This window comes from Plectropomus leopardus, chromosome 13, assembly GCF_026936395.1.
Source record: "Plectropomus leopardus strain MGB_pleo_1.0 chromosome 13, ASM2693639v1, whole genome shotgun sequence".
NCBI lineage: Eukaryota > Metazoa > Chordata > Actinopteri > Perciformes > Serranidae > Plectropomus > Plectropomus leopardus.
In genome coordinates, this window is record NC_142188.1 from 1,256,983 (window position 1) to 1,279,016 (window position 22,034).

Here is a 22,034-nt window from a genome sequence, read left to right on the forward strand (position 1 = left end):
TGCTCAAGTCAAAAAATAAAATAAAAAAAAAATTAAATAAATGAATAAAAATAAAATAAATAAAATAATATAATAAAATAAATAAAAAAAAATTAAAAAGAAAAGAAAAGAAAATAATGACAGTCCAACCGCACAAATGGAATATAGGACGTCAGACCTACAAGCTCACACATACAGAAACCCTGAAAGCACGTGTTTAACCTTAAAATGTGCAGAGCTTTATTTTGTCTGACCGCAGTTAAAGAAACCGTCGCTCTCGTGATGAAACGTTGAGGATCAGAGTTTAGAGTCATTCAGAGCACATTTTCTGTTCTCCCGCTGTGAGGGAAACATTCACGGACCAGATATTTATCTTTTGTCAGCTCGAGCGGCTTCATGCTGCCTTAAATTATGAGTGAAACGAAGATCGTCTGTTTTACAGAGCATCGTCTGTTAGAAATTATGTTGGATATGTTTTTACTTTTGAAATTATTGATCTTCTGCACTGATGTTTTTGTTGTTGTTTTTCGAGGGAAAAAAGACGATTATGAATTATTTCATTCATAAACGTGTCGTGTGTGAGGTAATGTCTACGTCACTTCCGTTTATCCTCTGCCATCTCCTTAGCCTCCAACAAAGAAGTGCGGTCACAACAGATGGTGTGTGTGTATGTGCGTGTGCGTGCATGTGTGATAAGAAAAATATGGACAGTTTTGCGGTTTAAAACGATTTTTATTTTTATTTTTTTTATCATCCAAGTATTTTATCAAAACATTTCCACTTTTAAAAAAAAATCTTTTTTTTCAAAGATGAAGTCATAAAAAAAGATCAGAGATACTTGCTGCTACAAAGAATAAAATATGCTTCTAAATAATACAAATGAAAATAAGTACTGGCGTGGGCTATAATCGAAATTAATAGCATATAAACTGGAATCAAAGAGAGAACATATTTTGTGAATCAAAAACATCAAACATTAGAAAGCTGTGTTCTGTAAAAACCCTGTCACCCTGAGAAAATACCTCTACAGTTAACATCGTGCATTAAAAACCTGTTTTATTACTCCCGTATAATTTCCACCATAACCCTTTAAAACCTGGATCTCTTGTCTTGTGCTGCGTTCAGGCGATCTCACAAGTATTTAAACAAATCAGAGCAGATTGGTTTGCTTTAAAAAATTAAAAATTAAAAACATGGGAAAAAAGGCAAGGAGCAACTTGGCAAAAACTATTCTTCGAATGTATTTGTAAATTTAAAAAATAAAAAAAAACTATTTATATTATTATTAAATATTTATTGAAACTGTTTTAAATAATTATTTTTATTATATAAGCACCCTTTTAATGTAATTTACTCAGTTTATGTTTTGTACAAATTTTCTTTGTTTTCAGGGTTTTTTGTTATAATTTGGCTCTTTTACATTCATTTTCTAATGTCATGTCACCCTTTTCCCATGTTTTTTTTTTTTTTTTTGAAGAGATCAAGCCAATTTGATCAAGGGGTTAAATTATTTTTAAAAAGCTCATTGAACTTTGGAAATTAAAAATCTGCACGATATGGCTACTTATCCTACAAAATATTTGGATGCTCCCCTATGTACAAAATAAAATTTTAAAACATTTGACCAACTTTTCTGCAAGTCAGCCACCGGGCCATTAAGCGCCAGCATGTGGAAACAACATTTTGGTAATGTGCATATTCATAAGTTAGGCTATTTTATATTTTAGTTAGTTCTTATTTTTTAAAAACCCTGTATTGTGTTTACCCTGTAGAAATAAAACCCTGTTTTCTCCAAAAAAAAGACACTCTCCAATAACTCAGGCACGGAGCTCATGTCGGATTTCTAAACATAAAACTATTTAATTTCTGCAGAGATGTGAAATCATCTGCAGCCTTGACGTTACATTTAAGACTCCTAAAAATGAATTAATCAATTAAATATCGGACTATAATCATACGCAATGTCAACAAACAGATGAAATATAAAAAAAAATTTAAAAAAGGCAAAAATACATTCGTGGATTTATAAAGCCTTATTTCTGCCTGCAGATGGAAAGTTTTTGATTTTAAAGCAGAATAATTTGAGTCACTCTGGATCAGTTTTTGGGGAGTGAAGGTGCGAGTATGGCTGCCTGTAAGGGCCAAACTTCAGACGGTTATCAGCGCCTTTGCACTGTTGCTGTTGCTGTTGCTGCTGTTCTGGTTGTTGTTGTTGTTGTTGTTGTTGTTGTTGTCCGTCGCCTTCTTGTTTTTGCTCCTCCCCTTGGTGTTGGGCAGCTTGTTGTCCTTCTTCCAGCGCATGCGCCGGTTCTGGAACCACACCTTCACCTGCCGCTCCGACAAGCAGAGCGCGTGGGCCACCTCGACGCGGCGGCGGCGCGTGAGGTAGCGGCTGAAGTGGAACTCCTTCTCGAGCTCCAGAACCTGCTGGCGCGTGTAGGCCGTCCGCAGGCGCTTCGGCTCCGGGCCCACGTGGTTAGGATTAACTGGAGTAAAATATAAATATTAATTAGAATTTAAAGTATACATGGACATATGGATCGACATCACCTTTCTTATGCTGCTTTTTAAAACCTTTCACAAGCATTTAAAACTCTGATAAATTAAAAAAAGATTTGATGTCTTTCAAAAACACTGAAAGAAAATGTAAAAATAATAAATCTGTAAAAGGTGAGCAAAAGATGACCTCAAAATAGCCTATTATTAGATATTATTAAAAAAAATAGGAAAAATTCCTGAAAATGTAACTATTTATAATTATGATATAACGTAATCATTTTACATAAGTATATATATTTTAAGCCATGTATTTAGCTCGTTTTCTTCTTTGTTTTTGACTCTTTTTATTTTGCCCATATGGATATATTTTTTTCTAGTTTCTTGCCAGTGATTTTTTTTTGTTTTGTTTATTTTACAAACTTCTTTTTATCTTTCTTTTTTCTTTCTTTTTTTTTTTTTACTTATTTTTAGTTAATTTTCTTCTATCTGTTCACTAATTTCTTGCTCATGTTTTTTTTAAAGAAATTATCAGGTAATCATTAAAATGATCAAAAAACTAGAGAAAATGCCCTGGACGTGATAATTATTATAATTATATAATTAAAATTATTTTACAGAAAAATGTTTTTATTTTATTGTTATTTTAATTCTTACCGCCTTCTTTTCAAGTTATATCTTTGTTTGTTTTTTATTTTTACTTTTTTTTTCTCTGTTTCAGGTAATTTTCTATTAATTTCTTGCTCATTCCTTCTTAAGTTGCTTATTACTTTCCTCCCATGTTTTTTTTTTTTTTATTTAATCAAGCCAATATGCCCAGCAGTTTCAGCAAGCAATATAATATATATATATACTGATTTTGTTTTACTCCTTTTATTTTAAATCCTTAATTTCTATATTATACTGAGGATTTATAGCAATACGCTTGTGCACACCTAATTAACATAAACAAAACTGAATTAGCCCGGAAGACAAGCATTTTAAAAATCTTATTTAAATATTATTGCAGTTATTATCATGTGTAATGTTATTTAAGTGTTAATCTTAATTTGTGGTTGAGCCGGGAAGAACTCCAAGAGACGATTTTTCTGTACTTTTAACTCACAGCTTTTTGTTCAGCTGCAGCTTTGCACACCACACACACAATTTGTGCACGCACGCACACACGTACACACTTTCTCGCACACACACATACACACGCGCGCTGTGGCAGGGCCATAAAACTTTATAGCGGTTGTAATTCTCCCTGACTCTCACTGAGATCATAAATAACTCACAATAGGTCACAAATGGACAAAACACAAGAAAGAAAGAAAGAAAGAAAGAAAGAAAGAAGGAAAGAAAAACATAAACATTCGCATCAGATAAAGTGAAATGATGCAGAGATAAAACTGCGCGTGTTATCTCACCGTGCGCGACGTGCACTTTCTTCATCCACGGGTAGACAACAATGGGCGGCTTGTCCTTCCCCGTGCAGGCCGCTTTCCTCTGCACCTGAGCGGGCTTCGCGCAGGTCATCCAGGCCTGGCACTGGAGGTCACCCGCGGGGAACCTCGCCTCCTTCCCGGTGCTCGCGTCTCTGTATCCGGGGTACGGCTGCTCCTCTGCATCCTCCCGGTGCTGGTGGCCCTGCAGCGAGTGATAGCCGGTTTGTTGTGGTGCGTATGGAGGCGGAGGGGGCTGCACGGGCTGATAGCCCCCTCCATAAGTGCCACTGTCCTGGGGGTTGTTGTAATACCCCCCTTGGTCACTAAAATTACTGTAATCTTCTTCACAAGGCGGGAACTGCGGCTCAGCATATTTACAGCTCAGCACGTAGGACTCCATGATTGATTTATAGCGAGGCTGGTAGGAGAATACTAATTTTTCTTTCTCTCCCCTCTCTCTGTCTCTTTCTCCCCCTCTGGCATCAAGCCATCCTGCGGCTGTCAAATAGACGGACGGCCGCGCGGGCCACGTGACCCCGCGGACAGCCAATCGGAGGGGCCACCTCGGGTTGTTTGTGTCAGACGTAATGGGATAATTTGGAGGAGGAAAAAAAAAACTTCATTACAGGACTAATGAAGTTCTGCTGGAGGGGAAAAATGTTAGAATAGATGTTTGTGGACGCTAAAAAATAATGTTAAGAGTCCCGGAGACAAATTATTATCGAGAATTAATCCGATTTTAGAGATTTTAATGCAGATATTCAACTGGCTTTGCCTGGCCTGGGGGCCACTTTTATAAAATGACAGGGGGCCAGGGGCCAGTCACAGCAGCCCCGTATATGTTTCAAGAATTTAAGGATGCTTCTTGGATTTGAGGACGTTTCTCAGATTTAAAGATATTTCTATGATTTATGGATATTTCTATGATTTAAAGACTTCCAAAGGACTTTAGGACTTAGGATTTTATGACATTCACGACTTATCAAGAATTTTAGTTTCTAGGACCTAAACACAGTTAGGATTTAAAGACATTTCTACGACTTTAGGACACTGAGGATATTCTGATCTTTCTTAGATATGGGAAATTTAGTATTGAGGGATGTATTTTAGGATTCTTTTAGGGTTTTATGACATTTCTATCACATTTGGACATTTCTGACTTACATTTCTAGGATTCCAGGATGTTTCTCGGACTTTAGGACTTTTATAGGATTTTAGGACACTTCTCAGACTTTAGGACTTTTTCTGGGATTTAGGGACGTTTCTCAGATTTTAGGACATTTCTTGGAATTTAGGGTGTTACTCGGATTTTAGGACATTTCTCAAATTTAAAATAATTTCTAGGATTTTGTGACATTTGGGATTTCAGAACGTTTCTAGGACTTAAAGACTTCTAGGATTATAGGATGTTTCTTGGATTTTAGGACAGTTCTATGATTTAAGGACGTTTCTAGGATTAAGGGACGATTACAGGATTTTAGGACATTTCTAGGACTTTAGGACATTAAAGATGTTTCTAGGATTTAAGGACACTTCTAGCACTTTAGGAAATTTCTTGGATTTCAGAGCCTTTCTAGGACTTTAGGACGTTTTTAGGATTGTAGCACATTTTAGGATGTAGGAACATAGATTTTTGGCCATTTCTCAGATTTTTGGACATTTCTCTGCAAGGACAATCCTGCAACCATCTGTGAAAGGTTCCACCCAGGAACCCCTAAGAGCTTCTACGGGGAACCCTCCTATGGTGTAAGAACCATTTCTGGTTGTTTTACCCAGAACCTTGTTCCCTTTGAAGGGTGCCAACAACAAATCTATCTATCTATCTATCTATCTATCTATCTATCTATCTATCTATCTATCTATCTATCTCTATCCTCGTGTCTTTATCTGCCGCCTCCCCTCTCACCTCCCCCTCCCTCCCATTGAGCGCGCGCGGACTGTAGATTTATGACTTTTAGCTTTGGTGACTTTTCCCCTCACAGATGGCCGGAGCTGAAAAATTAATGCGGCCCATATTGAGGTGCTGCGGGGCCATATTTGGCCTTGTGGCGAGTCAAAGGACGGACAACAAAACAAGAGGAGAAAGAGATAAAAGGGTCGCAGACAGTGACTAGTAGATGGCTTTGTTAGTCCGGGGTCAGCCCGAGGTGTCCCGCTCTCCTCCTTCACCTCCTCCTCCACCTCCTCCTCCACCAGCCCGGCCTTTAAAGGCATTGCTCCTCTTAAAAAATGACACCAGGAGAAATAATGCGACAGCTCTGAAAAATGAATAACGCGGAATTCAAAATCGAATAAAGTGAAAGAGATAAATGCAAAATTTAAGCCCTCACACGGAGAAAAAGTCATTAATATGCCTAGCGCCCAAGGCATGCATTGCATCTATCTATCTATCTATCTATCTATCTATCTATCTATCTATCTATCTATCTTGTAGTTTTAGTAAAATGAGATTAGGCCTAAGGGACTGTTCTTTATTTACCAGAGGAAGGAGATGGCTGTTTGTTTGTTTTGGTTTTTTTTGTTTGTTTTTTTTGTGGTTGTTGGTTTTTTTTTTTGACCCTCGAAAAAACAAATATTTTTCCTTGAGCCTTCCTGAAATGCACGATGGTCCCACATGATGTGTTGAAGGACCATCAGATCTTTTAAAATTTAGTTTTTAAGTTTCTGGCTGTAATAAATAGTACGATTTTTTGCCTATTTTTATTTTCATGGTCCCACAGGTTTGGAAAGCAAGCATTTTTTAAATTGACCATAATTTTAAGGAGAAAAAAAGCCAAAATATTCCCTAAATTTTTCAACGAAAAAGAAATTTGTCAAAAAAAGAAAAAAAAAAACTAATTTAATCACCTTTTTTTTAAGTGAAAAAAAAAAATTGAAAGAAAAAAATTGCCAAAATGTTTAAAGGACAAAAATGCTCAAAATGTTTTAAAGACAAGAAATCACCAATTTTTTGTTTTTAAATCAGCAAAAATGTTAAATGAAAAAAAAAAAACATGCAATTTGAATCGCCAAAAACTTGAAAAGAAAAAAGAAAAAAAAGGTTTAAAAAGTTTTAGAGAAAAAAAAACATTAGAAACTTTTACAGAAAAAGAAAATGAAAGTATGGTAATGATCTTTTTTTTTTTTTTTTTTTTTAAAAAAAAAAAAATAACCCAAAAATGTAATGAAAAAAATGGCAAAAAGACAAAAAAAAGTTTTAAATCACCAAAATTTTTATAGTAAAAAAAATCCAATTAAAAAAATACTAATCACTAAAATTTTAGAGAAATAAAATCAGAAATTTTTAGAGAATATATGACATCCTTAAACATTTGCAGTGAAATGATACAGCCATTGAAAGTTGAAAGTTGGTGCCCTTCCCTCAGCCAAAATAAGTATATGTTGTCTGTCCCTCATGCTCACATAAATAATGAACAGTAATAATAATGATAAGAAGCCTGGATCCAGATGTCCAGTCTAATGTCTTTAAATGCTCCTGATGAGGGTTCTTATATTCTGTGTGCATAAATATTTTCTCTTTGTTTTTTTTTCTTCTCCAAAATGTTCAATCACTCTAAAAGAAATGCAGTAGTCGACTGTAAATCGACTATATCCTTCAGGATCTCATGAGATTTCTTGTCTGGCTGCAGCTGCTGCTCTCTGAAGGTCTGATGCTCGGCCAAAAAGCTCTTAATACGTCCTGCGATGTGCTGTTCCTTCTGCCTAATATACCCCATAATAATCCTCTAATAAAGAGAGGAGGAAGGAAATGTTTTTGCTTGGCTGCGGCACTAAAGCAGCTCATGCAGAGGGTGTAAATGGTTTGGCGGTTTTGGCTCACAGCGTACAAGTGGACTATAAGAGCTGAATTTATCAGATCTAATGAGTCATTTGTTCGCAGTGGCTCATAACGAGTGACAGAAAATGACTGATAAGCTTCCACAGAGGTGATAAAGTGACTAAATCTCACGTTTATGTCAGTTTGAATAGTTTTTCCTTCCCTTCTGAGCACACAGGCGGAGCATTTTAACATGAAAACAAAATCCAATCAGTGGGAAGTCTGAGTGTTCACTGTTAGCTGCTCGTATTAGAATTTCACAGGAAGATTTTCAGCCTCTTGTATATTATTTAAAGCTTCAATTTCAGACATTTGGCAACATTAACGCAACATATTTATAAGAATTACTGTGAACTGTCGTGACAAAAACAGGAACCAGATGTGCAGATTCCTGCAAATCTAAATTACAGGCAATATGGCTGTGAGGAAAATAAAAAACTGATAGGTAACTTTGGATTTTAAGTGTGTTAGTCAGTAGCTAAAATGTAGATGTGTGCGAGTGTGTGTACTCAAAAAGTTAGACAAAAAAACAAAAGAAAACAGAATGACAAAATACTTTGAAATCATTGGGACAGAAAGCCATGTTGAGTTTATTTTTCCTGAGTTTAAAGGAATACTTTAAAGACCATTTGTATATCAGTGACTCTCTGGTGCTGCATTAAATTCAGGAATAAACTGATCATTTTCTCATGTGCCTCCACAGTGAACAACGACTCCAGAAACAGAGAAAATTGTTTGTCAAATTTTTGTTTAGTAACAAAAAAACCCATATTGATTTAGAACATGAGAATGATGCACAATTGTTATTGTGGTTATTTATATACGAAACATTTATCTGGCGAAAAGCATAGGAAATGAGAAAATAAACTCTTCATAAAGATAAACTGTAGATTTGGAAAAAAAAAAAAGTTTTTTCAATGTACTGTAATTTTCAAGAGTATTGTTGATATATCTATATTACTAACTTCATTTATTTTATGTTTTTATTTTGTTTTGTTGTTAAACATCACCAAAATCATATCATCTGTTCACAAACTCACACCACTAATATTCAGATAATAATCAGTCTCATTCATCCACTTGTATCCTCAGTACTTCACAAACACATGAATATTCAAGAAATCATGTAAAACTTTTTGCATAAACAGAATCACGCACTGATGGAGTGTCTGTGCCGTTTAATCAGAAGTATTTTATAGTGACATTTTAGCTAAAATGCAGATGTTTAGGAAGGTCCTGAGTCAGTTTAGTCACCAAAAGAAAACGTTGGCATTGTAAATTCTGTAAATCATGGATATGTTACATAGACGTTCATATTTATCATATCAGAGTCTCTAAAGTGATGTAATATTTGAGCTGACTGTCATGTAGAGGTGGAGGGGATGGTGGACGTTTTAGTGAGTCATTGCCGTGTTTCCAGCAGCTTTTCAGCAAACAAATGTGGGTGTTTTAACGAGCTGTCACTGTTTATCCAGCAGGGACATCGCCACAAAAAGCAGGTATTTAAAGTATTTTGGACCTAAACTTAACCACGTGTTAACCACAGCAAAGTTTCAATGTGCCCGCTACATAATTCCTGGTGATTGGTTTGGAAAATCCCAGTATGGAAGAAAATATATCAAAAATCTATTAATATAGCAGCTAAATTATTAAAAACAAAGCTGATAAGTTTTCAGCCTAATGGGTTCATGCAGGTTTCATGTGCACTATAGTGACATTTCTAAAGTGACATATGAGCTGACTTTGTCATGTGCGGGCGGAGAGGATGGTTTCGATGCCTGGCGAGCTGCAGAACGCTGTTTGAGATCAACAAGCTACAAAATTGGTTGTTTTTACCACCAAAAAAAGGGTAATTTTCCGCAGCTTGTTGCTGTTTTTCCAGTCCGGTTAGTGCCAAGACTGAATACACGACTGCATGAATGAGACTTGGATTATACACCAGCTGTGTGAGAGTTTGTAAACAGATGTTTTGATGTAGTTTTGCAGCTTTTACACACAGTCCCATTTAGCTTTAATTCATTGAGAGTTTTTAAGGGCTCTTCGTTCATCGTGGAGGCATGGGAGAAAACCACTTTCTTTCTGAACTGAGTCCCTGATACAGAAAGGAGCATTTGGGGAGTGATTCATTCCTTTAAGCTTTGTGCTGCAACCAAATAGCTTTCTTAATCAAGACTCAACTGAGCGAACTTAAATGCTGCCAGGGAATTACATCCAGCAGTGTAATCACATCGCACACTAACTCTGCACGTGCAAACCATCCTGCCCAGTCTGCCAATCAGTTCCCAAACAGCAAAGACAACCTGAGTTCCTCGCGCTCTCCTCCCGAACGGGTGTTCATTCACCCTCAGACTGTGCAAATTGAAATTGTGAATATAGAATGCACCTGGAAACTCATCAGTTTTCTTGTGTTGCATTTGGGTGCTTTTAACAAACATTTAAACCTTTGAAACCAGAGCAGATTGGTTTGATTTATTTTAAAAACACACAAAAAAAGGCAATGAGCAACTAAGGAAGATATCTCCTGCAAACTGCACGAAATTACTAAAAAGTGACATGAGAAATGAACTGAAAAAGAAAGGAGAGAGAGAATACTACTCAAAAAAAGAGAAAATGTTCAAGAAAACTTTATTCATAATTATGTACTTAGAATTATGTTATAGGAAAGATAAAAAACATTTTCAGCGCTTCTTTTTAGGTCATTTCTTGTTTTTGTTTTTTACTTTTCTATTTTGCAAATTTTTTGGCAATTTTTGTGTAAATTTTAAGTAATTTCTTGTCATTATTTTATGACATTTCTTGCAAAGTTACTTATTGCCTTCCTCCCATGTTTTTGAAAGAAATCAGGCCAATTTTCTCAGGTTTTAAAGGGTTAAATGCATTGTGTCTTTTTAGAATACTCTTCGGCTTTCATGGAAAATCGTTAGATGCATACAGTCTTTTCAAAATATACGTAAACATCGGTGAAACACCTCGTATTTTTGTTTATTTCCTTGTGCAACAAAAGCATGTGGTTAGGTTTAGAAAAAAAAACATCACGGTTTGTTTCAGCGGGCTCCCGGGTGAAAGTCCAGGGTCAGATGGACCCATCAACCTCCCCTCATACCCGCCATACAGACACCTTCAAGCTCCTTAGCAGCGCTTCAAACTGGGTTTCGATTAACCCTCAAACTGCACGAATTGAAATTGCGAATATAAAATACGCCTAATGGAAACACGTCAAGTTCCAAAAAAAAATTTACAATAATAATTTAGCACAATAACAGTTTTAACGCTCGCATGAGGTGGTATTTCAGGTGATTCAAAAAAGTTTTTCCAAAACTGCAATGGAAACACTTTTTAGTCTTTTCTAGGTCACATGACGCTGTGAGGTCACATGATGCTGTGAGGTCACATGATGCTGTGAGGTCACATGATGCTGTGAGGTCACATGTTGCTGTGTCTATGTGCTTGTCAGTAGGAACTGGCTCCCTCATGATGCAGCAGGAGCTACAAGAGCTGTTATTGCATTATATAAGTCTGAGAAAGTTTTGAATCCACAATTCCTCTGTGAAATCGTGGACTACATCTCCCAGAAATCCCTCATGTGTGGACACTTCCACATATAAGGGGCCGCCTTTCCATCATGGCTCCATAACGCGCCTACGTGGCCCTGGATTGGAAATAATGATGGCTAGTGCTGTGGCTGCAATAGAAATAAAGCTGCAGATGTTTTGAACATCCATCACCGTGGTTACTGGGATGTTATCACCAGAGAAGTCGCACAACATCACTCAGTGGAAACAGTCGATTGTGTTTAATTGACATTTCAAAGATATCGCTTTGGTTTTGTGCGAATCTGAAATGTAAACCCGCCTGCTGCCGACATCTCCGCGGCCTCCAGGAAAGAGTGAGTTGTAGAGAGTGAAAGAGAGCAGGACCACGAAGCTGATGCGCTGTTAACAGTCGCCGGGTTTCGGTTCCACTCCCTCTGATTTTGATGGATGGTTCGTCATCGCCCATAGACTCCCCCAGAACCCAATCTGTGACTGAGGCAGCTCCACACACATTCGGTTCTACAGGGTATACATGGGCGAAGGTTCACGTCACGGCTCGCTGCTGATGACTTCTTTTTGTCGCTGACAGAGATTTACACTCACACGTCCTCGCAGAGATTCCTTTTCTTTCGTCGTATTGTATCCCTTCGTTTTTTTAAGATACGTGTTTCCATGGTTGAGCACAGTCAGAGTATGACTGATTAAAACCATTAACAGGGCTTGTAGCGTGTAGCTTTTTGACATCAGTAACTCATTAAGGTACATTAGTTCTGATACATACGTGTAATTACTGTGAGCAAGTAAGACCAGAGGACCGGCGGCCTCGGCGACGAGGCGGATATCTGCATGAAATCTGACTTTTAGCAGCTCAGTGGGAGACGGATTCACAGATGAGAATATCAGCAGGAGACGGAGCTGAAGTCTGTCATAATGGCACATGGTGTAACAAGTGAAACACCAATGAAAAGGACAAATTTACCTAAAATAAACACCAGCTTGTCCTCAGCTTCAGTGCAGTAATTAAACTAAATGCTATTGTCCAAAATACTTTAAAATCGTCTTTTCAGCTCAGCACTGCAGGAGCATTTCTAATTAATGTTTGCAACAATATTTCACTACAGGTGCTTATCCAGGTTGGAAAAAGTGATAAAATTATCATACCCATATATTGAAAATTATTTTTATTTATTCATTAATAGGCAACAAACAATTTGGCAAGATATGTCCTGCAAATTGCAAGAAATTAGTAATTATTTTTATATTTTTTAAAGAGCTAAGGGAAATTGTATTTAAAATAATCATAACTGTATTTAATTTTTTTTTTTTTAATTTATCTATTTTAACCATTTTTTTCTGTGTTTGGTTGATTGGTTGTCTTTGTGTGTGTGCGTTTGCGGGTGGTAGGTAGGCTTTTTATTTAAGTATCTATATATTTGCTTATTTATCTGTTTGTTTATTTAGCTCATTTTCAGTTAAGTTTCTTGGACTCATTACTAATTTCTTGCTAATTTCTTTGTCATTTCCTCTGAAGTTGCTCGAGGCCTTTTTCCCACGTGTTTTTTCTTTCCATCACTCCAATTTTGGCAGATTTCAAAGGGTTAATCCCCCTTTTTCCATCTTCGCCAGCTACCTCGGCTTTTTAGGATGTAGAGTAATGTCATTTGGTCGGCTGCCAACGTTTGCTAATGAGCCACCAGCCTGTTTACCAGCGACCAGCCGCAGAGCCGACGTGAGCAGCATCATTTCTTCAGCCCGGAGCTCAGATTGGACTAAAAACGAAGATTACAATGTTTAAAACGAACTCTGAGGTTTCCTAAATTTGTCACTGAGGTCCTGCAGAAACACACTGATGATGTTTATGATTGCCGGCTGGTAGAAACGCCGTCGGCTGTATATCTGAGCTTTGAAATATAATCAGGCGGTCTCACCAACACGACTGATATCATCGTTGCCGTCGTCGTTCTCGTCTCTTCGTGCTCTGGTTTTGTGCATATTAGATAAAGGGCCAAATATATATTATTATGTATTGATTTTCATCCCAGTCTGTTTATCTGTGCCCCGGTGACAGCAGCCTCAGTCGTAGGACTCAGGACGTTTCTCGGGATGTTGCTAGGATTTCTAGGACATTACTATGATTGTAGGACATTTCCAGGATTTGAGGATATTTCTCGGATGTTAGGACATATCTGCGATTTCAGGACATTTGCAGGATTTTGGATGTTTCTCAGATTTAGGACATTTCTAGGAATTTAGGATATTCCCAGGATTGTCGGACATGTCTTGGGTTCAAGGACATTTCAGGGCTTTTAGAAGATTCCTTGGATTTTATGACAGTTTTAGGACATTTGCAGGATTTTAGGACATTTCTTGGCTTTAGGACGTTGCTAGGATTTTAGGATATTTGTAGGATTTGGGGAAATGTCTAGGATTTTAGGATGTTTTCTCAGATTTAAGAACAATTTTAGGATATCATTTGTAGGATTATAGGACATTATGGGAAATTGGGACGATTCTAGGATTTTTGGATGTTTCTCGGATTTTGGACGTTTCTCATATATTAGGATCCAGCTAGGATTTTTGGACATTTCTAGGATGTTAGGACATATCTACGATTTCAGGACATTTGCAGGATTTTTGGATGTTTGATTAAGCACCTTTCCAGGAATTAAGGATATTCCCAGGATTGCAGGATGTTTCTGGGATTTCAGAACACTTCAAAGATTTTAGGATATTGCTAGGACTGTAGGATTTTCCAAGGATTCAAGAACATTTCTAGGATTTTAAGGAAGTTTCAACGATATCAGGACATTTCTAGAATTGTAGAAGATTCCTAAGATTTTTGGACAGTTCGAGGATTTTAGAAGATTTGTAGGATTGAAGAACATTATAAGATTTTAGGACATTTGTAAGATTTTAGGATGTTTCAAAGAATTTAGAATGTTTCTCAGGTTTTGGACGTTTCTCATATATTTGTATGTAGCTAGGATTCTAGGAAATTTGTAGGATTTTTGGACATTTCTGGGATATCAGGATTTAGGATTTCAGGATATTTTTAGGGTGTTTTTAGGATTGTAGGACATTTCCAGGATTTGAGGACATTTCTTGGATGTTAGGACATATCTAAAATTTCAGGACGTTTTGGATGTTTCTCAGATTTTCGTTTTCTTGGATTCCAGGCCATTTATAGGATTTTAGGATATTGCTGGGATTGTAGGACGTTACTAGGATTCAAGGACTTGTCTAGGATGTTAGGACATTTATAGGATTTTAAAGACGTTTAAAGGATATCAGGACATTTCTAGCGTTTTAGAAGATTCCCAGGATTTTCAGACAGTTTAGGACTTTGGGACATTTGTAAGATTGTAAGACATTATATGATTTTAAGATGTTTCTAGGAATTTAGTATGTTTCTCAGATTTTCAAAATTTCTGGTATATTAGGATACTAGGATTTTAGGACATTTCTGGGATTTTTGGACAAAGGATTTTAGGATATTGATGTTACGATGTTGCTAAATTTTTAGGGCGTTTCTAAAATTTTTGGACATATCTCTTTTTAGGACATTGTAGAATTTTAGGACATTTGTGCGATTGTAGGAAAGTATAGGCTTTTAGGGCATTTCTAGGATTTTAGGACATTTCTAGGATTTTTGGACATATCTCTGATTTGAACACATTCACAGGATCTTAGGACATTTCTTGGAATTTAGGGTATTCCTATGATTTTTGGACATTTCTAGGATGTTGAGAAATTTCTGGGATTTTAGAACATTACTAGGATTTTCTGATTTCTTGGATTTTAAAGTCTTATCTAGGACCTTATGGTGACTAAAAGTACAAAAACAATTCCCAGTGTGAATCACTTTATTGTGAATCACAATCGCGGTCCAGATTTTGCCCAGGGGCCGTAGATTGAGTATCACTGATGAATCATCTTTTCCCATTCCCACGCCTCACGTTTTTAGTCAAACATTATAAAATATACTTGTACAGATAATATAAGAGGTGGTGTGTGTGTGTGTGTGTGTGTGTGTGTGTGTGTGTGTGTGTGTGTGTGTGTGTGTGTGTGTGTGTGTGAGAGAGAGTCTGAACTGTGGGTTTGGGTCAACATGCCGGAGGGATCGTCTGTTTCCAGTCCTCGCCTCGGGCAATTTTCTGCGTCCTGGCAGGAACTCATTTTGCTGTTTACATTCAGTAAATTCCCATGGCTGTTTGAGAGAGGGGCTGCTGAAAACTCTGCTCTCAGACATTTGTTGTTGAGGATAAAAAGCTTCGGTGCTGCATGAAGTTGGAGAAACAGCGGGCCATATTGGTTTACACACAGAGTTTCAAACATTGATTCTGCAGATTTTGAATGGATTTTTGATTAATGAAAGCTCAGAGTTCGGAGTAAGACTGTAGCCATACGCAAGACATCTACCCACATTTCTAGAAATTCAGGATTTTCGCAGGATTTTAGAATATTTGTAGGATTTTTGGACATATCCAGGATTTTAGGACATTTCTTGGCTTTAGGACGTTGCTAAGATTTTAGGATATTTGTAGGATTTGGGGAAATGTCTAGGATTTTAGGATGTTTTCTCAGATTTAAGAACAATTTTAGGATATCAGGACATTTCTAGCATTTTAGGATATTTGTGGGATTTTTCAATATTTCTCGGAATTTAGGACAGTTCTCAGCTTTTGGACTTTCTTTGACTATTTCAGGATGTTTCTAGGATTTTAGAATATGATGTTAGAGGACATTTCTAGGGTTTTAGGACATTTCTTGGATTGTAGGAAATTTCTAGGATTTTTTGGCCATTTCAAGGATTTTAGGACATTTATTTGATTTTGTTTTATGCACTCTGGCACATTAAAAGTACTAATAAGTACTACTAATAATTCCCAGTGTGAACTGCTTGAATGCAAAGTGTTTCAAACATTAATTCTGCACATTTTGAATGGATTTTTGACTAATGAATGTGCAGAGTGTGAAGCTCCTCTCTGCAGATGCAAAGTAAAAAAAAATGGTGAAAAATCTATTCAGTTTAGGACGATTAATCCATGCCTGCACTAAAAAATAGGACTTTGACCTAAAAACTTTCATTTTTCACGATGATTCCAGCCTAAACTCTGCTGCTGAATGGGCGTGTGAATGCAGGATCATTAGCTCGCAGCTCCTGAATGGACCTCCAGCTCTGAACTTTGGCGGACTCCTTTTAGAGGCAACAACAACAACAGGCTGATGTTTCGCTTTTTACAAAGAGCATTCTTCTGGGAGAATGTAGCCTAGCTGCCGACGGGTCGCCAGAGGGTCAATCAGAAGCGTTGACCGCTGGTTCACCGTTTCATTAGTCCTCGCGCTGGACAGGGCCACGCAGGGGCTCGAGCTGGGGACCACGCAGAGTTCACGCGACCTGCGGGAGTCGCGAGCTCCATTGTTTCACTTGGGTCTCTGTGGATGGATTATTGTTGTGCAAAAACCAAATGCTGGTTTGATATTAAAGGGTTAAAGCGCGAGAAAATAGCCGTTTCATATCAAAATATGATCCGCGGATTTAGTTCGATTTTTTCCAGATGCATCCTCACCGATTATTCCTGCAGCTGCCGGTTAACCCTTTGAAACCTGGATTAACATCAGTTTTCTTGTGCTGCATTCAGACACCTTTCATTGACATTTAAATCTCTGATTTCTTAAAAAAGAAAAAAGGCTAAAAGGCAACGAGCAAATTGCCAAAAAATGATCCGAAAACTGAAAAAAAACAACAAAACAAAACAAAAAAAAGACCTGAAAATTTGACTAGAGGAAAATGATTAGAAGATAACAGTTTTTAAAAATTAGGGAAGATGTATAGAGAATATTTATAATTTTTTATTATTATAATAGTTATTAACTATTTTATCTATATATTCATTCATAATTATTTACTTTATTATATTCTAATATTTACTTATTTATTATTGTTATTTGTGGATTATTGATTTTTATTTGTTTGTGTGTTTACCTCTGGTGTTTATTTATTTATTTATTAATTTTGCTAAATTTCAGGTAATTCTTTTTGTAATTTGTAATGTCTTCCCATGTGTTTGAAAGAGATCAAGCCAGTTTAATTAGATTCAGACGCCATTCATAAACATTTAAATTCCTGAAACGTAATTTGTTTGGTTTACCAAAAAAAAAAAAAAAAAAAAAGGTTGCAAAAGGTGACAAAGAGAAAGAGAGAGGGTGACAGAATTATTAAAATAAATAAATAAAAATTCTGAGTAAGTTTATTGTAACTTTTTACTAATTCCTTGCTGTCCTGTTAAGTTGCTCATTGTCCTCCATCCTTGTTTTTGGAAGATAAGCCAATTTGCTCAGGTTTCAAAGGGTTAATCGCCCTTCATGTATCGATTCTCAGTTATAGGTAGAGTGTTGATTAGCATCAGCTTGCACTATTATATTGCCTAATATTTTGTATCTCTTTTTAGGTTTATAGATTATTTTTGGGTTCATAATTTCTCCTGCAGACCTCCCAGTTGTGTCTTCAGCTCCTGTAACTCCGAATAGTTCCTTAAAAAAAGCAGCTTTTCATGTAAACAGCCTTTCAGACAAACTCTGCCTCTCTGGCATATAAAGCCTTTCAGGAGTGGCTTTTCTTTCTCGGGGTCGTTTCACTTTTTCATCTTAGACAGGCTGACCGCCGGCTCACCCCTCCGCCCCCGGCCCGCTGCCGGGTCAAAGCCGAGCTGAGAGCTGCTCTAACCCGGTTTAGACATTAACTGCGACCTCCAGCCCCGCATGGGAACACATGCACCGTCTCGGACTGACCTGTGCCGCAGAGTCTCACTGTAAAATAAGCGCACGACGAAATGCAGCACAAACACTGATGAAAGCGTGTTTGAGTCAAGATTGCAGAATTTAATATATTTAAAGGCCACATTGTGTGCAACAATAGATTTATTTTTGGAGCGAATTGTGATTACAGTGTAATAGGATCAATTTAAATAGCTCTATAGAGCCAAAAAGAAGTGAGCTAACTTACACAACAACAGTAATAATAGTATTAGCAACAACAGCAGTAAAATATCCTAATAAGGATGAGTGTGAAATTAAAATCCAGTTCAGATCTGTTAAGTCTATGAATATTTATTTATTTATCTATTATAGTTTCTCTATTATAGTTAAACTGTTTTTATTCATAATGGCACGACAAGTAACATTTACATATGTTTACATGTCAGCATATTTTTCTTGTACAATAACTAACATCACAACTCAAGACGTTATTTATTTATTTACTTATTTATTCAATCATTCGTTCAGTACTTATTTTCCAAAATAGTGTAGACTACAAACTAATATAAACAGAGATAAGACTATTGCACCCTGACCGGCACAAATCATGAGTCCTAACATAAATATCGAGCTTTTCTTGTTGTTATCCTGAATAAGTTTTGATTTAAAATACTTCGGATGTCTGGAGATTTCAGAGTCTGTAAGTGTTGCCGAAGTTGCTGAATATTATCTACATTCGATAGGTTTTCAACCATGCAATTAAAAATAATGATAAAATATCATCTTCCCTGCAGTTGCAACCGTAATTCCGACACTCTTACTTAGACAGAAAGTCGCTGCACCAAAAGTGTAAGTGTTATTTGGTTGGAGGTTGTTTCAGAGATTAATGTCGCTCTTGTATTTTTCCTCTCTCGCGCGTCCCCAGCTGTGTCTGTAATCTGAATTTTCCTCCTGTCATAAAGTTCTGCTGTTTTTACAGCCTGAATACAGATGAGGGAGGTTTGGTGTGAGCTGCGCAGATAGTCGTAAAACACGTAAGTCCTGATAACTCAAACTGTGTTTACATGAATACAGTAAAATAAATAAATAAATAAATAAATAAAAAAAATATATCATCTAAAATGTGTTTTCTAATAACATCGTCAAAGCTTCATTTCAAGCTTTTATTACATATTAAACTTTATTTACAATTACATTATTATTAATACGCGGTCCCTAAATGGGGGATTATGATGTCAAAATCCTAAATCCGATAATCCTCAACACGTGGAAGAAGGTTTACCCGCTTCACACAATTTAAGAACACACATGCTGCCGAAATTACACACACACACACACACACACACACACACACACACACACACACACGTATCATTTCGTGTACTATAAAATACGGAAAAACAGAATCTATTAATGAAAAAATAAAGAAAAAATAGAATCGCGATGAAAAATATTATATAATTATAAATACATAAATAATTAAACAAATAGAGGACATTTCGTTGGATATTTTTTAATTTAAAAAAAGGATATTAAAGAATGTTTGAAAAAATTAACTGACCTCAAGGGTGGATATTTTGTGATCTTAAAATATCGCTAAGAAGATTAAATTCTCCGACACGTGATGAGTTTTATCTTGTATTGAATTATTATTTTGACATATAGCAGCAATTTTATGAATTACATTTTTAATTAAGTTCTTTGAAACCTGAGCAAAACCTGAGCGATTTTAAACACACACCAAAAAAAAAAAAAACACCGGGAGAAGGCAAAAAGCAATTTAAAAAGACATGACTCAAAAATGAGCAAGAAAATAGTTAAAAGTAATAAGAAAATAACTGAAAAATTAAAGAAAAAAGAGGAAAAAACAAGACCACCGCGCGAAAAAGTGCTAAAAATTGATATGTGTATACATTTTTGCGCTGTAACATAATTTGACATATTTTTAATTATTATATTCAACAATTATAACCTGCAAATATAACTATACTTTTCCAGACATTTTCATTTTCCCGTTTTGTTTTCTCGTTTTCTTTTTTAGTTTTATAACTTTCTTGTCACCTGAGACATTTCCTAACAAGTCCTTCATCGCCTTTAGCTCCATGCCAACTCAACTTGCACGGTTTTCAAAGGGTTAAAAGCTCGACATGTATTTGGAAAAAAAGAAAAGAGATATCTAATAGGAACCAATGCCGTGTCTTACCACTGAAACATGCCTTGAATTTCACCCGATCAAGGCCTTGAAAGTGCTTGAATTTAATTTCCAAATGTGCGACAGACTGCAGACCAAACTGTGCGTTAATTAGATTAAATGTGAGACTACAGGTGGATGTTTGGACCCTCTCACACACTGAAACAGGGGCCTTTTGGGGCTCCTCGGACCACAGCTTTATCCCCCTCACCACTGCCTCCACCTGCCCCCCCGCTCCGTACAGTCATAACTTCATATCTGCGCCGAATATGAAAACTAGACGCACTTACTTGTTTCTGTAATCTCGCGTTAAAACGCGGCCGCTCGCTGCAGTAAAATCCCGACGCGGCGGATCGGAGCAGATTAACGGAACCGTCTCCGGTGTTTCTCTCCACCGCACAAAGAGCATTCTGTTGATTTCGGACAAATATCGGCCACCAATCCCCATCTGGCCGCCTGTCGGCTATTTTCTCTGAGTTATATTTTGGGGCTTGTCAAACCGCCGGCAATAAAACACACTTTATTACCGTCACGTGCTCAGCTTTTCTTTTTTTCTTCTTCTTTTGCTGCTCCCACGCGGGTTCATAAATTATTAGGCCGCGCACCCAGAGCCACATTATTCCACAATGGCGCCAAAGATAAAAAAAAAAAAAAAAAAATCCTTAATCTGAGAGTTTTTATGCTGTTTGAGAAAAACGTTTTGTGGCCATTTTTAACTTGCAGAATTTGATTTGAGTGGCTGCAGTGTTCCTTTCCTCTTTAAATAATAATTGTCCATTTTTGTACTTTTTAGCAAAGAAAAATAATTTTTCTTTGTGTTCAGGTGGAATTATACGCCTTCTTTGAAACATTTTCGGGCTTTTCGGTTGCTATAATAATTGAGGGAAGCACGTTTTGCTTTAAGAAATCGTGGTAAATATTTGTAAATGTTATTAAAATCCGTGCGTAAAATTATATTTCTTGTGCGTAAAAGCGCGAGTCTGCACACACTCCTGTATGGTTTCGCTCCGCATTTCTTTCCTCCAAAACAAGCAGACACTGAACGCTGTTTGCATTTTTCCGGATGTTTCTGGAATGCTGTTTGGAGCATTTGTTTCCTGCTTTGATTTCCGTAAATGGGGAGCAATAAAACCATAAAGTGGCTCTGTGAAAACACTCCGCGGGTCTGTGTGGCTGTGTGTGTGTGGCTGTGTGTATGTGTGTGTCCTCGGCTCCTCTGTGGCTGCAGCGGTGTCAAAATAATACAATAAACCAAAAACTGCATATTAAAAAAGTCTTGTAAAATAGGCCTTATTGATAATTTTACTGATAACTTGTTAGACATATAACATAGGTATAATATAATATAATGTAATATAATATAAGGCACAAAATATAATAAAATAGTTTGGAATTGAACTTAATTAGAGCATAATTCAGCCAACACTTAACCCTTTGAAACCTGAATTGACATCACTTTTCTTGTGCTGCTTTCAGAAGTCTTCACAAGTATTTCAACCTTTGAAGCCGAAGCAAAGTGTTTCCATTTCTTTAGAGAAGATGGGTTAAAATGCAGCGATGGACTTGTTAAGAAATGTTCCACAAATTGCAAGAAATTAGTAGATTTAGAGAATTATTTTTCTAAAAAAACCTGGGCAAAACTGTCTAGGGGAAAAAGTAAAGGAAAAAAATCTATAATTATGAAAATTACAATTTATTATAATAATTTAAAATTATGTAATTTTATGATTTGAAGCACTTTTTGTAGAATTTCAGGTAATGTTTTGTAATTTTTTAAATTTCTTGTTAATTTTGGGTAATTTTTTTTATTCCTTAGTTGCTTAATACATTCC

At 36.5% G+C, this 22,034-nt stretch overlaps 2 protein-coding genes across 3 annotated transcripts in view; one reads left to right on the forward strand and one right to left on the reverse strand.

Moving 5' to 3' along the window:
- Positions 1 to 22,034, forward strand: part of LOC121954671 (uncharacterized) — a 212,105-nt gene that overhangs the window by 150,411 nt on the left and 39,660 nt on the right. The window lies entirely within an intron of this gene.
- Positions 691 to 20,479, reverse strand: LOC121965897 (homeobox protein Hox-D4b). The gene is made up of 2 exons (XM_088086365.1): positions 3,885 to 20,479; positions 691 to 2,465 (listed from the first exon to the last, which is right to left on the reverse strand). The coding sequence occupies exons 1-2, from the start codon at positions 4,300 to 4,302 to the stop codon at positions 2,128 to 2,130; spliced, it is 756 nt and encodes a 251-aa protein (XP_087942491.1). The 5' UTR covers positions 4,303 to 20,479; the 3' UTR covers positions 691 to 2,127.